The 17,356-nt window shown below is 48.7% G+C and overlaps 1 protein-coding gene across 1 annotated transcript in view; it reads right to left on the reverse strand.

The window, feature by feature from the left end:
• The window catches only part of ANXA5 (annexin A5), a 36,305-nt gene that overhangs the window by 13,937 nt on the left and 5,012 nt on the right, over positions 1-17,356 (reverse strand). The window contains exons 3-8 of the mRNA XM_066384544.1: positions 12,856-12,940; positions 11,539-11,633; positions 9,593-9,706; positions 7,347-7,437; positions 5,822-5,901; positions 5,345-5,401 (exon numbers count right to left, since the gene is read on the reverse strand). Coding sequence (XP_066240641.1) covers positions 5,345-5,401; positions 5,822-5,901; positions 7,347-7,437; positions 9,593-9,706; positions 11,539-11,633; positions 12,856-12,940 — 522 coding nt within the window. The remainder of the gene's footprint in view (positions 1-5,344; positions 5,402-5,821; positions 5,902-7,346; positions 7,438-9,592; positions 9,707-11,538; positions 11,634-12,855; positions 12,941-17,356) is intronic.

Raw genomic sequence — 17,356 nt, forward strand, 5'->3', positions numbered from 1 at the left:
GAAATAGAGAACAGAAAAACTATAGAAAAAATCAATAAAACAAGGAGCTGGTTCTTTGAAAAGATCAACAAAATTGACAAACCCTTGGCAAGACTCACCAAGGAAAAAAGGCACAGGACTCAAATAAATAAAATCCAAAATGAAAGAGGAGAGATCACCACAGACATCATAGATATACAAAGAATTATTGTAGAATACTATGAAAAATTATATGCCACCAAATACAACAATCTAGAAGAAATGGATAAATTCCTAGAACAATACAACCTTCCTAGACTGAGTCATGAAGAAGCAGAAAGCCTAAACAGACCAATCAGCAGGGAGGAAATAGAAAAAACTATTAAAAACCTCCCCAAAAATAAAAGTCCAGGCCCAGACGGTTATACTAGTGAATTCTATCAAACATTCAAAGAAGACTTGGTTCCTATTCTACTCAAAGTCTTCCAAAAAATTGAAGAAGAAGCAATACTTCCAAACACATTTTATGAGGCCAACATAACCCTCATACCAAAACCTGGCAAGGATGGCACAAAGAAAGAAAACTACAGACCAATATCTCTAATGAATACAGATGCTAAAATTCTAAACAAAATACTGGCAAACCGAATACAACAACATATTAAAAAAATAATACATCATGATCAAGTGGGATTCATCCCAGAATCTCAAGGATGGTTCAACATACGCAAAACGGTTAACGTAATACACCATATCAACAAAACAAAGAACAAAAACCACATGATCTTATCAATAGATGCAGAAAAGGCTTTTGATAAAATACAACACAATTTTATGTTTAAGACTCTCAACAAAATGGGTATAGAAGGAAAATATCTCAACATGATAAAGGCCATATATGATAAACCATCAGCCAACATCATTTTAAACGGCATAAAACTGAGGACTTTCTACCTTAAATCAGGAACAAGACAGGGTTGTCCACTCTCTCCACTCTTATTTAACGTGGTGCTAGAAGTTCTGGCCAGAGCAATCAGACAAGACAAAGAAATAAAAGGCATCCATATTGGAAAAGAAGAAGTAAAGGTATCACTTTTTGCTGATGATATGATCCTATACATCGAAAACCCGAAGGACTCCACAAAAAGATTATTAGAAACAATAAACCAATACAGTAAGGTCGCAGGATACAAAATTAACATACAGAAGTCCATAGCCTTTCTCTATGCCAACAATGAAATATTAGAAAACGAACTAAAAAAAATAATCCCCTTCACGATTGCAACAAAAAAAATAAAATACCTAGGAATAAACATAACAAAGAATGTAAAGGACCTATATAATGAAAATTACAAAGCATTGTTAAGGGAAATCGAAAAAGATACAATGAGATGGAAAAATATTCCTTGTTCTTGGATAGGAAGAATAAATATAATCAAAATGGCCATATTACCCAAAGCAATATACAAATTTAATGCAATTCCCATCAAAATCCCTATGAGATTTTTTAAAGAAATGGAACAAAAAATCATCAGATTTATATGGAACTATAAAAAACCCCGAATAGCCAAAACAATCCTAAGGAAAAAGAATGAAGCTGGGGGCATTACAATACCTGACTTTAAACTATATTATAGGGCCACAATAATCAAAACAGCATGGTATTGGCAGAAAAATAGACACTCAGACCAATGGAACAGAATAGAAAGCCCAGAAATAAAACCACATATATATGGTCAAATAATCTTTGATAAAGGGGCCAACAACACACAATGGAGAAAAGAAAGCCTCTTCAACAAATGGTGTTGGGAAAACTGGAAAGCCACATGCAAAAGAATGAAACTCGACTACAGCCTGTCCCCGTGTACTAAAATTAATTCAAAATGGATCAAAGACCTAAATATAAGACCTGAAACAATAAAGTACATAGAAGAAGACATAGGTACTAAACTCATGGACCTGGGTTTTAAAGAACATTTTATGAATTTGACTCCAATGGCAAGAGAAGTGAAGGCAAAGATAAATGAATGGGACTATATCAGAATAAAAAGTTTTTGCTCAGCAAGAGAAACTGATATAAAAATAAACAGACAGCCAACTAAATGGGAAATGATATTTTCAAACAACAGCTCAGATAAGGGCCTAATTTCCAAAATTTACAAAGAACTCATAAAACTCAACAACAAACAAACAAACAATCCAATAAAAAAATGGGAAGAAGACATGAATAGACACTTCTCCCAGGAAGAGATACAAATGGCCAACAGATATATGAAAAGATGCTCAGCTTCATTAGTTATTAGGGAAATGCAAATCAAAACTACAATGAGATACCACCTCACCCCTGTTAGATTAGCTATTATCAACAAGACGGGTAATAGCAAATGTTGGAGAGGCTGTGGAGAAAAAGGAACCCTCATTCACTGTTGGTGGGACTGTAAAGTAGTACAACCATTATGGAGGAAAGTATGGTGGTTCCTCAAAAAACTGCAAATAGAACTACCTTATGACCCAGCAATCCCTCTACTGGGTATATACCCCAAAACCTCAGAAACATTGATACGTGAAGACACATGTAGCCCCATGTTCATTGCAGCACTGTTCACAGTGGCCAAGACATGGAAACAACCAAAAAGCCCTTCAATAGAAGACTGGATAAAGAAGATGTGGCACATATACACTATGGAATACTACTCAGCCATAAGAAATGATGACATCAGATCATTTACAGCAAAATGGTGGGATCTTGATAACATTATAAGGAGTGAAATAAGTAAATCAGAAAAAAACAAGAACTACATGATTCCATACATTGGTGGAACATAAAAATGAGACTAAGAGACATGGACAAGTGTGTGGTGGTTACCAGGGGTGGGGGGAGGGAGGACAGGGGGAGAGTTAGGGGGAGGGGGAGGGGCACAGAGAACTAGATAGAGGGTGGCGAAGGACAATCTGACTTTGGGCGAGGGGTATGCAACATAATTTAATGACAAGGTAACCTAGACATGTTTTCTTTGAATATATGTACCCTGATTTATTAATGTCATCCCATTACCATTAATAAAAATTTATTTAAAAAAAAAAAAAAAAAAATTTAAAAAAATTAAGTGGGTTACCAACAGCATGTGCAGTCCCCAGGCAGATGACTCCGGTGACTTATCAAATCCTGAACTAACAGGAATGCTCTTGGTGTCAGGTATCAGCAGGAAAAAAAAGTCAAAAGCTTATGAAAGGGCCCTTAGGCTGCCCGGCTCACTCTCCATAAGGAAATCTTAAATTCCCGTTAGTGACAAGAGTCCTCCCGCTCTCAGGAAATGGGTGTGTCCCCATCTCTGATGCAGAAAGGAAGGCTGTTTGTTTAACAGGCTGAAATGACCAACAGCCCTGTTTTCAAATCAGACACTAGCAGGTAGTGCCACCTGCGCTGGGCTGCTCCTGGTCACTGAGAAGCAGAGTCGGGGTCTCGTTCCGGGGGGCAGTCCCAGGTAACCGCCTATGATAGTGTCAGATGCAGAGTCTCCCCTGTGGGTTCTGGGGGGGGTCATAACCCCCGCGTGACAGGTAAGTGACACATGTACAGCCTCAGCACTCAAAGTACAGCCCTAGGATCTGCACAGTGAGGAAAGCAGAAAGCCAGACCCACCGGACCCTCGAGTCAGAACCTGCAATGGACAGACGGAGGTGTCCAGGTGACAGCGAGCGCGCGGAGGAGGGAAACCACTGAAAACAAGGTGAAAATGGACAGTTCTCGCTCAGCTGCCTTGCCCAGCATGACATCACCCTGTGCTTCCAATGGGCGTGTAATAAATAACCCTTCTCACGGCACAAGAAGTGACAAAGAGGACACAGGGACTGTCCTCCAGTGGAAGAGAGAGGCCGCGGGGCCACACAGACCCAGGTGGGAACACACTGCGACTCCCAGAGTCACAGGGCCATGGGCTTGCTTCTCGACCCCCTGAGCCTCAGTTTTCACATCTGTGAAAGCAAAACTGTCCATCTGCTTTAGAGTCATGGCCCAGTTCACTCGTGAGCCGTTCCCTGGGTGCTCGCATGTGGTCCAGGTGCTGAGGGTTTGAACAGACAGCTCAGAGTGCCCTGGGCCGGCAGCTTCAAGATCACGTGACGAGTTCCGGGGCAGGACACCCGATAAACCCTTGGGGGGTCAGGCAGGGGATACGTGAACAGGCGCTAACTTGGGACTGAGCCCGGAAGAGGAGCTTGTAGGGTTGGATGGGGAGGAAGACAGGGAAGGAGGAGGAAGAGAGGGCTGGAGAGAGCCTGCTGACACAAGGCACTGGGGACAGAGACGGTCAGCCCTGACCACGCGGGGTTTGGCCTTTACCCTGAGGACAGTGACACTCACTGAAGGTCCTTAGGGTTTCTAGCAGGGATGCGACACAACCAGTCCACCCTTTAAAAGACACTGAGGGGCGTGTAGGTGCACAGACAGCCTTCAGTACCCATCGCCTCCTTTCCACTTTCTCCCTCCAACGAGAAAAAGAGACACCAGCATTCTGATAGCCACGGTGACATCAGCCCGCCCCCAAAATAGCGCCGCTCCTCTCTCCTGTGGGCAAAGCCGATGGCTCCCACATCGGTGGTGCTCTGCGGAGACCAGTCCTGTTTCCGTGGCACAGGAGAAACAATCTGAGCCACAGTTCACTCACTGAGACGTGGGACCAGAGACAGAGCTACCAGCTGGGACTCTAAGAAACCAAGCTCTTCTCTGCTACCAACGTCCAGCTCTCAGGTCTTGCGTCCCAACATCCCCAGTGCTTATCCGCGACACCTGATGGCACAGTCCACAGATGAACCGTGCTGCGGCTGCAGCGGGCACTGACGCCACCTACGTGCAAAGTTTCACTGGGGGGTCACTAAAAGTCAGCCAACACAACAACAACGCCATTTAGAATTCCACTGGAGGACAGGTGGAGGGACTTCCAAAGCCTACAGTTATCTGTCATCCATTATATAACAGGACACCCTTTATCAAGAAACTACCTTCTTCTTCTGTAGCCTCTGCTGCCCAGAGGCCTCCGGCCTCCTTAACGGAATTAATGAACATCTGTGGGTTTTTAATTTTTTTTTTTTTGGGGGGGGAGGGTAAATTCTCCATTCTGTGAATGTTACAAAATCCCAGAAAAACAGAGAAACAGCATACCGAGGGGGAACTCACTACTGCTATGTAATTTATATGACTGCACTTCAGCTTTGGGATCAAGCCCCTTGTTGGCTACATCAAAGCAGGAGAAATGTACTTCCATGGGCCTTGCGCTGTGTAAGCTCATCCTGCTGCCATTACAACATTCCCACTAAGACTGTTCACGGGTGTGGGTTCTGTCTGCACCTGACATAACGCCACCGTCGCACACTCAGTCTCACCCACCTGAGCATCCTGTTCGACTTGCGCCTCGTCGATCGCAGTGTCAGGGTCTCTGTTAGCCTATCAGAGAGATTGCCTCACGTTAGCGAGTTACGGGGCGTTTCCAAACAAAAGGAGAAATGGATGGTCCCGCCTGAAGGCTAGGCACAGAAAGCTTATTTTTCTTTAGAATCATGTACTTTTCTTAAGATCCTCTTGGGCCCCAGACTACATACATCATCACACAGCACTGTCCAAATCTAATCCGATCCTTTTGATTTTAAATTCTATGAATAAAAGAGGATAATGATACCACCCCACCCCACCCCATAAAGAAATTTGAGTTAGATAATAAAGGTTCCGGTCAGGTATTCTGAAACACAGGCACCACGCAACCGGAATCAAGCAAGTCCCAAGAAGGACTGAAAGAAAGCTGACATGACCTAGATTCAGGCCAGGCCAGCTTCAGATTTTTAAATCAAACCATCCCCAGGCAGGTACCTGAAGGAGAACCACCAACATCCTCTGGTAGTACCCTGAGGTATCCCCCACCACGTCGTCTTCCAGGTTGGAGCCATATTCTGCAACAGAATAAATAACGTCCAACTTACTGACAGTGAGTTCCTTCCCACTGCGGGAAGAGACGTCCTGCCCCACTAATGCAAATGGGAGAGACGCAGAGGAATATTGGATTAGCACAAATGATCTCTGCTCTGTCCCAAGTGCCCTACAGACCGTAAAAGCAAGTAAATGCTCTGAGTGAGCAGCCAGACGAAAACAAATTAAGAGCTTCCCAGAAGCACTCAGCGCAAGCCTGGATCGTGACTCAGCCACTTAAGAGATGCTCTCGACCAACATGGTCCTGAGCCTGCAGACACAGGCCGGCACTGGGAAGCCTCCAGAACACAGTCTGTCCTGACATTAAACTTTGCTTCACATTCTTTCAAGTGGTTTACATGATTAGTCTCCAAAGGTCTTCTACCGTCTAGTCTGAGCTTTCTTTGGGATGGAAATTCCTGGCACTGAAAAGACAGTCTTTTGCAGCAAACGAAGTTAACCCTGAGGGACAGCAGTGACATTTAATCTATGCTCTTTCCCACCACGGCTTCTGGCTCCTCCACAAGAGACCACGGGCAGGGGAGACCGGACTACAGGAGTCCACAGCCCCTTCCAGGAACTCTCAGAGATCTCCTGAAGGAAGGCCATAACCGCTCGAAGGTATTTGAAACTAAGGTATTTGAAAGCAGACCACATTTAAAACCCTGAGGGTCACACTGTTCTGACCTGCTGGGTTCCAATAGCATTTCCAAGATGAACAAATACTGAGATAAGGACCCAAGTTCCTGGCTGAAGGCAGTGGGCATGGAGGCTTGTGGACTGAGCTGACAACCTGGATGGTGTGAGCCCCTCAGCCAGGCAGGGACAGACAATCTGCCACAGGAAATCTGTCAAGAAAAGAACTCACTGCTCCCCTGCCTTTTTATGTCATATTCTTGGTTCCACTCACAGAATATGCTTCAGATGGCAAGACAGACATTTTTTTCCCCTCTTCATAAGAAAAGTCAGGCACACCAAAAAGAAAAAACAGACCACAGAGTGCTCACACACCGCCACGTCATATCGACCCACACATCCCGAGCAACCCTCATTCGGACGAGGTCTCTGCACCACAGATCATTCTCAACTTTGCTAACACACAACTGAATCTTCGCAAGGAAGAAAAGCCACTTATATTAACGTGGATGTCAGAGAAAGACTGCCTGTTGACCCCTACGCAGGCGGCAAGTCCTATTAAAAGGAAACCCTATGTACATGCAAAGCTCCTTATCAGCACTAACCTCGTCACGGGTCAGGAGACAGGCGGTCTCTCCCATGCCGAAGGAAAACACCAGCTCAAACTGTTGCTCACTTATTCCCTCACCTGAACATCCGGCAGTCACGCTACATCTGCCTCCTGCAGCTACCGACCTGCCTTCTCTCTCCAGAGGGGACAGGGGACGGAGGGAAATGCATTGGAAACCTATACCTTCTTCGTAAACGTTCTTTATGGCCGTCAGCTCTTCTGGGGTCCTCGAAGCAATAATTTCCGTCAGTACTTTTTCATTGGTCCCAGCTCCCTGTGGGGAGATGCACTGTCAACACAGGAATACACATCAACAAGACTAAAACGAAAAGGACATGCCCAGAGAGTAGACGTGACCCAAACGGCATCATCGTTTCAAGTGTGGCTTCTTGGTACGCGACGTCTGTGAGTTAAAGCAAGAAGAAATTTCAAATTAAGTTTCTTTCCCAAGAACAATCTCATCCCTTTTTCTCTAATGAAAAAAATAATGTTCCTTGTACATATACATGCATACATACATCGAACGGATGATACAAAGTTGTGCTGTTATTGGTTTAATTCGACACAGTTTAAAAGTAAAAAACATTTGCTCGACCATGAAAACAATAAAAAAAGGTTGAAGTCGGTAAAAAGGTAACCTTTAACCGATAAACTTCTGCAGGTTTATACAGAGGAGCGCCAACACTTAAACATATCCGCACCTCAATCAGAAGCCCCATCCCCAGATTAAGTTGTCCCTGGATGCTGGGTGCACGGAAACCCTGCAGCCTAGGTAACAGCAAACACAGCCCTGGGCAGCGAGGCACTAAACCAGGAAAAGGAATGGGCGCTTTGCTCTCTGGACTTCCGGGAAATCATTTTAGCTGGTTTTCCTTTTTCTGGTGACAAAAGTCATATCCACAATGATGAATGCAAAGATGCAAGCCATGGAGCGGCCGACCTTCATTTTAAAGGACAGCACCGTTAAGCATTATTTTCTCCCAATTTGTTTCTTTACCAAACCAGCAAGTTTTTGTTGTTGTTGTTTTTGTATTTTTCTGAAGCTGGAAACGGGGAGGCAGGCTGACAGACTCCAGCATGCGCCCAACCTGGATCTACCAGGCATGCCCACCAGGGGGCGATGCTCTGCCAATCCAGGGCATTGCTCTGTTGCAACCAGGGCCATTCTAGCACCTGAGGCAGAGGCCATGGAGCCATCCCAGGCCAACTTTGCTCCAATGGAGCCTTGGCTGCAGGAGGGGAAGAGAGAGACAGAGAGGAAGGAGAGAGGGAAGGGTGGAGAAGCAGATGGGCACTTCTCCTGTGTGTCCTGGCCGGGAATCAAACCCGGGATTCCCGCACTCCAGGCCGACACTCTACCACTGAGCCAACCGGCCAGGGCCACCAGCAAGCTCTTGACAGACCCAGATGTGTGTGCTTGGGCAGAACCCTCTTCCCTCCACTCCTGAGAACCCGTGAGCCATGTGATCTCGGTGTTTAGTCTGTTCCCTTTTTCTTTCAAACTCTAAGTGCTAATGAGGGCACAGCTTCCTGTCTGGTAAGTACGGTTAAGTGGAAACAAATGCTTCAGTGTAGTCATATTGATACAATGTTCCCAACATCAGTCAAGGGAGTACACAGTCTTGTTATCTGGTACAATAAAGTTATACCAAGTCTACCTGGCTACTTCTAGGAAAGGGTATAAAAACACCTTTCTTATCTGAAAGTTCTCTGAGGCTTTACTTTTTTTTTTTTTTTTTTTTTCATTTTTCCTTAGCTGGAAACGGGGAGGAAGTCAGACAGACTCCCGCATCGTCCGACCGGGATCCACCCGGCATGCCCACCAGGGGGCGATGTTCTGCCCATCTGGGGCGTCGCTCTGTTGCATCCAGAGCCATTCTAGTGCCTGAGGCAGAGGCCACAGAGCCATCCCCAGCGCCCGGGCCATCTTTGCTCCAGTGGAGCCTTGGCTGCGGGAAGGGAAGAGAGAGACAGAGAGGAAGGAGAGGGGGAGGGGTGGAGAAGCAGATGGGCGCTTCTCCTGTGTGCCCTGGCCGGGAATCGAACCCGGGACTCCTGTATGCCAGGCCAACGCTCTACCGCTGAGCCAACCGGCCAGGGCCGGCTTTACTTTTTTAACCTATAATGATTAACAATATTACAGTTCCCCAACCATAATGGTTCGGCCACCTTTATATTTCAAAAAGATAAAATACCTGATCTGTAACAATTTTTCAAGCTACATCTCAAAAATCAGAAAACAGGCATGAAAATATTAAAAGCCTGTAAAACAGTAACAAAGTTGAAACAGTCACTCTCGCTGAGTTAAGGACACAGAAAGAATTACATGTCATTTTCTCTCTCCTTTTGTTCTTACCGCCTCCCACGGTTTTGTTCTGCTAAACGCAGACAAGGTGATGTGACTGCTGACACACAACCACCCACGTTACCTTGAGCGCATGCTTCAGCTCATAGGCATCGTAGAGCCAGGAGGGCTTCATCAGAGCCACGATCAGCTTCTCAAATTTCCCGGTCAGCTCAGATTTAAGGTCATCCAGGAGGTCCTGAGGCACAGGAAACACAAAGACCACAGAATGACAGCCCTCTGCCCTCAAGGTTTGTGCCTGCTGCCATCTCTCAGAAGTGAGGCTCACTATCGAACCAACACCCTGCAGCGCTGGGTGATGAGCCTGAATGACCCCGACCTAACATGCAAGGGACAGCGAGTCACTTATGTGTCAAGGTCGTTGTCTTCAAGAGATGTTTTTCCTACCTCAAGAGTTAAAAAAAAAAAAAAAAAAAGATAAATGAGTCGTTTAAAAGTACTCTAAAAATTCTATTTTTAAAATACTGTTCTGCCTGCCCTGGGGTGACGCAGTGGATAAAGCATCGACCTGGAACACTGGAACACTGAGGTTGCCGATTCAAAACCCGGGGCTTGCCTGGTCAAGGCACCTATGGGAGTTGATGCTTCCTGCTCCTCCTCCCTTTCTTTCTCTCATTTCTCTCTCTCCTAAAATGAACAAATAAAATATTTAAAAATAAAATAAAATAAAAATACGGTTCTGCCCTGGCCAGATAGGTCAGCTGAGTAGAGCATTTTCCTGAAGCTCAGACGTTGCTGGTTTGATCCCTGGTCAGGTCACATACAGGAGCAGATGGATGTTCCTGTCTCTCTTTCTCTCTCTTTCCCTTACCTCTCTCTAAAATCAATATAATAAACATTTTTAAAAAAATAATAAGGCCTGACCAGGCAGTGGCGCAGTAGATAGAGCATCGGACTGGGATGCGGAAAGACCCAGGTTCAAGACTCCGAAGTCGCCAGCTTAAGCGCGGGCTCATCTGGCTTGAACATATAGCTCACCAGCTTGGACCCAAGGTCGCTGGCTCGAGCAAGGGATTACTCGGTCTGCTGGAGGCCCACGGTCAAGGCACATATGAGAAAGCAATCAATGAACAACTAAGGTGTCGCAACGAAAAACTGATGATTGATGCTTCTCATCTCTCTCCGTTCCTGTCTGTCTGTCCCTATCTATCCCTCCCTCTGACTCTCTCTCTGTCCCTGTAAAAAAAATAAGAATACTGTTCTGAGAAATAAGTGTAGCTTAAAAACACTTTCTCCCCAAGAAATTATAAATGCATTTTTACAAAGGACAAAATCTGGCCTATCCTCCCTAAACAGTGCTTTGATTTCTCTCAGTGTAACAGCTTACGCTCTCTGTGCCCCTGACCACTGAGGTCAACAGCACTGTGGGAAACTGTGGTCAACGACATGGAGGGGGAGCACTGTTTCCCACTCACGTCGGCCTGAGCACACCAGACGGCTGGAAACTGTCTCGATCTTCTCTCTCATTTTCTGGGTGGGTTTTTTTGTTTGTTTGTTTTTTGCTTTGCATTCATTTCTCAATAAAATCATGAATGAAAACTTTCGGACAAATGAAATGACACAAGTTTTTCATGTAGGCGCACTTTCACTGAGCAACACATTTAGTTTTTACTTTGAATTGTTCATCAGAGAAAAGCATTTACATGGATGAATTAAAACCTCACTGATGAAAACACTGGTCCCAAAGGTACTGAGTCACCACAGAACACACAGCAGGACAGGCCGGCCGCTGGGGGACAGACTCTGGCCCCCTCCCGGGGAAGCGCAGCAGGGGCAGTCACTTGGCTACTGGGTAGTTCGGGCCCTCCACACAGTCAGGCAGAGAAAAGCAGGTATGGGAGGACAAGCAGAGTGAACGCTGCCTACCAACAGCGGGTAACTAAGCAACCGGGAAAGAAAAAGGAGGAAGGGCCGGGAAGTCAGAGTCATGAAGCCCAGGATGTCGGCGCAGGAGAACAGAATAGCAGTCGATGTCAAGCTCATCCTGACGTGGGCGAGGCGTGGCCTTACCCTGCCAAACAGCGTCTTGAAGGCAGCTGTGATTTCCTGGCGTTGGGCGTTACTGCGGGACGTCAGCAGGGTCAGGATACTCTCCTCGTCGGTGCCTGCAGGTGCATTCCCCTGTCACACTGAGGCTCCCCCGGGCCACCCCCTGCCTCCGTGCCCAGTGCTGCGATGCCTGGCCTCACAACACACGCTGTCATGTAACTGGCTGGACTAGAAAACGGACGACGGTCAACCCTGCCGGCATATTCGACCCTTATTCCTGCTGCACCACAAGCAGGTGGCAGAACAGTCCCGATTTTGTTGAGACTCCGTGCACACCCGGTTTTTCTTGCCACAAACAGTTGCTCAAACAAGTGACTCTTCACAAGGCAGACGGTGCTGAGAGTTACAGGGGACGGAGCAAGGACAAAGTTGGGGACCCTGGTTTCAAGTGACAGACAATTCAGGGTAAAAAGTAGAGAAACCCACACAAATGACGGCGAGCTCGGGCAGAACGCGACAAGGGCACTCGGGGCGTCCAGGTGTAGAGGGGGCTGGCAAGGGGTCCCTGAGTGACAGGACCTGGAAGGGTGTTTGGGAAAAGCTTCACGGAGAAGGGCACCTGAACCGTCTTGAAGGATGGAGGGACCCCAACAGGGACAGGGGAAAGAAAGGCGGCCGGGCGGCCACCAGAGCGGGAGGACGACTCAGCCGGAAGGGGACACGGGGCTTTCGTGAAGAGCGGGCACAGAACACGGCCGGCTCTGACGTCACAACCTGGGGGGAGCCGGACAAGGCAGGCCAGGGGGCCATGGGGGTGCCAGGAAGCCCGCCCTCGCCCGCTCTACAGGGACCCTCACAGGAGGTGCAGCCGCACCTGAGGGAGGTGGGCTCTACACACGGGCCAGGTGGGTCCTACACACAGGCGGAGCACAGCCTGGGGTCGGGGCTGAGGAGATGTGGAAACTCCCTCACACAGAGGCTTCTGCGTGGCTGGAAAGGAGGCTGGGGGCAGAGGAGACCAGCAGATGTGAGGGACGTGAAGAGCCGGGTCTCAGCTTGGGCACAGGCAGCAAAGGCTGCCCAGGGCGGCTGTCAGGAGTGCCTGGTGCCCCCGACTCCGGCATCTGCCGCACAGGTAACGCTCCCAGCCGCTCAGTCCCAGGTGCTGTGCACCACGGGGGGCCAGTCACGTCACTCTGTCATCTCAGGGAACCCTTTCTCTTTCTCTTTCTCTGTGGGTCAAGATACTCTAAAACTACTCTCAGTGACAGTCAATGACTCTCTGGCTGGACAAACAAATGCCCCGCGGTTGCGGAACACAGAGGGGGCCGCGTTTACCCAAGCCCTTCATGGCCTTCCGAAGAGTTTCCGCATCCGCCCGCTCATCAAATCCCGGGAAGTCGGTCACAGTGCCTCTGAGTACCTGAGGGGGGAAACGGTGACATTACTCACAGCCTGACAGGGCAAAGCAAATGACACGCACAGTGAGTCACCAGTCTGCACTGCATCCATAAGTTAACCTGATCAGCGACGTAACCCTATGTGAAACGGGCCACCGGACCAGCAGGACCAACTCAGTGCATGAGCTACGGGTACACCTGCAGTACCCACAGGACCTTTGGTGGGACGGCTGGCTCACAGGGCCTCTGCCCCTGGGCGTGGCCCCTGTGATGAACCCCCCAGCACCCCCCCCCAGACCCACCTCCTCTCGGGCTTCCTTCCCATGAAGCCTCTCGCCCCTCTGACCCAGGAGCACACCAAGACCGCCCTGAAACCTGATGTCCTGAGCCGGGCCCTTCCGACAGGACACTGCTCTGCATCGAGCCATGTCTGTGCACTTACTGGGGACTTTAAGATAAACTGGCAACCCCTGAAAAGGTATTTGGAAATTCATGTGCGAGAAGGGACACCATCTTTGAATCCAGAACTTCACAGAGGGGCAGCAGGAGAGTCTTTGTAATGTTTCCTGCTCCCGTGTTTTGTTACATACATACCGTACTTCCCTGTGTATAAGACGCACCCTTTCCTAAAAAAATTTGGGGTCTAAACACTGGGTGCGTCTTATACAGTGGTTGTAGTTTTTTTTAACCTGCATTTCCTGCTTTTTCGCGCTTGTTTTTGTGCTCATTGTTGAAGACAGTGATTTGTCATCAGCCACAGGTGAGGACAAGCTAGTGGAGTGGAGTTCTGACAGTGCTGAGGAGTTGTGTGAATTTTATGATGAATAAAAATTGAGCTCAATCACTTTCTGTAATACATTTTTTTTTTCAAAGTTCGGGCCCCCAAATTAAGGTACGACTTATGGAAATACAGTAATGCTAACAATCACCAACACATTTTAATGCCTGTAATATCACGAGATCTCTAGCACAAGGAGGCTTCACGAACAATGAGTCACACGTTTATCTTATGATAAAGGGAGGTTCCCAGCACTTACTTTGACCAATAAATGTTTTCTACACCCCTCAGGCCCCCCCCCCCCATGAAGGTTCCGACCTGAAACAGAGAAATAGCTCCGAGGGGAGAGGGGGAACGCCCGTCAGGTTCACAATCATCGGTGTTTTACTGCAAATGCACGGAAGCGCCGTCACCTGAGAGGGAAACACTCTCTTCCACCTCAGCCTCCAGCTGCCGCCTGTGCCCACAACGCCCTAACACCAACCACACGAAAACCGAAAATGAGATGATGAGAGAGCAAGAGCCCTGGGAAAGAACGCCCACGGGAACCGCGCCAACGACCCGCCTTCTCGCCCCCACGGCGGCGCTAAACTATGCCTCCCGACAAAGCAGCTCGCCCGGACCCAGTAGACAGACTCTCTCCTTGACCGGACTTGGGGCCGCTCCTCTGAGCCCTCTTCATGAGGAGGTCTGGTCCTGGCCCAGCGAGGGCAGGAATCCTGCCGAGTCTGATTAGGGAGAACGCCCAACCCTGACATCCGGTCACGTTCCGCCTCCCCGACCTCTGATGGAGAAGCCTGTGGGCTGCCCTCAGCACTAGTGGGCCAGTTTAGCAGGACTCCCTGCCCCCGGATGTCCCCTCTCAGTAAGTAAGCTTCCCTCCACTGACTGCCCCCCCCCCCCGCTCACCGGCAATACATGGCCAGGGTCTTTGCTATATTCGAACTTGAACCTCATCTCTCTCCCCTATGGCCCTGGCCTTCAACAAAGTCCTCGTTTCCACGTTAACACATGCAAGAGTAAGTTCTCCTGCCACGGCAGTCTCTCCTCTCATTCAAGGAAAGAAGAAAGATCCTCCCTTCCTCTCAACAGCAGAGTCACCGTGAAGAGAACCGGCAGGAAGACCTCAGTGCTGTGACCGTGGGGCCAGAACACAACCCCAGAGATAAGGGGGTTCTCCCCAGAGTGACTGCCCAGCCATCAAGCGTGTCCGTTGATCGCCGCTCTCCTTCCCTGTCCCCAATGTAAAGAGGGAGAGAGGAGGGTGGCTGGCGACGGGAGGGGAGGTGGAGTCCCATTCCCCCTTATCTCCTTGGGGAGGTCACGAGAATAAGTCAAAGCTCTTCAACCAACCAACTGGGAGACCCGCCCGCAGCTCATCCCACGTCCACTCAAGCGATCTAGAAAGCACAGCTGCGCCACAAGCAACTGATTCCCTTCCGTGGCTTCTACGGCGTTGTGAGCTCATGAAACTGGAGGGCTGAACACTGGCCCTTTCAGGTGGCTCAGCATAGTTCAAAGGAGCAACAGCTTGGGGGTTAAATGGGTAAGAGGTGAACAGGCAATCGATCAAAATAGGCACAAGGTGAGAAAGTCCCAGGCCCTCTTAGTGGGGCCACTGCAAATCAGTAGGAAAAACGTGTCCGTTGCATCATGAAAACAAAGACATACCGTGCGTCCTCGCCATGTGGGAACTTGGGACCAACATGATTTAGTTCACTAGTCTGGTTATTCACTCACTCAACAACCATTTTTGAATGCCTTCCACATACCAAGCATTGTACTAATCAGTAGAGGAAGAAGAGCTGTGATCTCTAAAGCCCAGAGAAAGTGACAGACGTGAAATCAAGTACGGAGTGGGCAGAGCTCACACGTGTATGCACACACATACACACACAGGTCTCTCAAGAGCGATATGAGCACACAGGGGAGGGACCCAGTGGAGAAGAGAGGAAGGAAATTAGAAAAATTTCCCAAAAATGCCTTGAAACGTGCCTGTGGTACAACCAGGCAAGTTTGGGGAAAGAGAGGTATGCAGGGAGGTATCTCAGTGAGCATGAAAACATGGGAGAAGGTCCTGGCCGGCTGGCTCAGTGGTAGAGCATTGGCCCAGCATGCCAGAGTCCCAGATTCAGTTCCCAGTCAGGGCACACAGGAGAAGCGCCCATCTGCTTCTTCACCCCTCCTCCTCTCCCTTGTCTTGCTCTTCTCCTCCAACAGCCATGTCTCAAATGAGCAAGTTGGCCCCAGGCACTGAGGATGGCTCCATGGCCTCCACCTCAAGTGCTAGAATGGCTCAATTGCCTAGTGATGGAGCCGCAGCCCCAGATGTGCAGACCATCAGACTCAGATGGGGGGTGCCGGGTGGATCCTGGTTGGGGTGCATGCAGGAGTCTCTCCTCCTCCCTGCCTCTCACTTGAGTAAAAAAAAAAAAAAACAACATATGGAAGAATGCAACAATCTGGTGAAGGGGTATTTCAACAGACCAGTGAACATCAGGAGACCTGACAGGCTGGAAAGCTCTGCTAAGAAATGCTGACTTCATCCTGTCCTCAAAGGAAGCCCTGAGAGACACTGAGCCTGGAAAAACAGTATCCACTCTGCAATCCTGTTACCAGGGCAGCAGGGGAGACAATAAAATAGATGGTTTATAAACCACTAACCCAAGATGAGAAGAGCTGAGGTCAGGAGCCGCTGAGGTGGGAAGGACAGGACAGGAGTCGGGTGGAGCATTGGGGAGGGCTCCCTGTTTGCACAGGAAACAGGCCTGCTGGCTTTGCCTTCCCCACAGCAGGCTTGTGCGTTACTACCAGGCGCGGGGGACAGGACAGAAACAAGAGCCCGAGGGGAGAGGCCAGTCAGGACAGCGGGGAACACCTGATGAGACAGGGATGTGCTTAGGGCTTCACAGGTGTCACCCTCACGAACCCTGTCCTCCAGGTAAATGCGCTCACTGGCTGGACAGGTCTGGTGAGGATCACCCAAGTGACCAGCAAGCAAGTAGCTGAACAGGGCTGTGGGGTCATAACTACCATACCACCCAGCCCTCCAGAAGCAAAGAGAAAATCCAAGAGGGTGGCAGGCTGAGAGTTGATGGAGGAAAGTGTCCAAGAGGGAAGGAGAAATGGCATGTCCGAAACCACAGGCAGTCAGCGGGGGGGGGTGGGGTGGGGGGGGGGTGTCAGACAGCAGGGAGCCCGCTGGGTGCGGTTACCAGGTCCTGGGTGGTTGGGGCCTGAATGAAGGACACTGAGTGTCCCTGGGAGATCCTACTTTGCAAATGATGGTTTATTAGAACATGCTTTTAAGAACACACTTAAAAAATACTTTACCCAGTTTACAGGTTCTGAAAAACTTGCAAACAGAGAAGTTAGAAGCTGGGGCAAGGTGAACGACCTAAAAAGAGACATGTGAACCCTGAGATGAAGGAAACAAGGTGACAGATGGAAGGAAAAGAAGTATCCTCAGGATCTCAGCCACTAACGCTAAATAAGAAATAACCGCCCTGGCCAGTTGGCTCAGTGGTAGAGCATCAGCCTGGAGTATGGAAGTCCTGGGTTCGATTCCCAGTCAGGGTACACATGAGAAGCACCCATCTGCTTCTCCACCCCCCCTTCTCTCTCTCTCTCTCTCTCTCTCTCTCTCTCTGTCTCTCTCTTC

The sequence above is a fragment of the Saccopteryx leptura genome, chromosome 1, assembly GCF_036850995.1.
Source record: "Saccopteryx leptura isolate mSacLep1 chromosome 1, mSacLep1_pri_phased_curated, whole genome shotgun sequence".
NCBI classification, from domain to species: domain Eukaryota; kingdom Metazoa; phylum Chordata; class Mammalia; order Chiroptera; family Emballonuridae; genus Saccopteryx; species Saccopteryx leptura.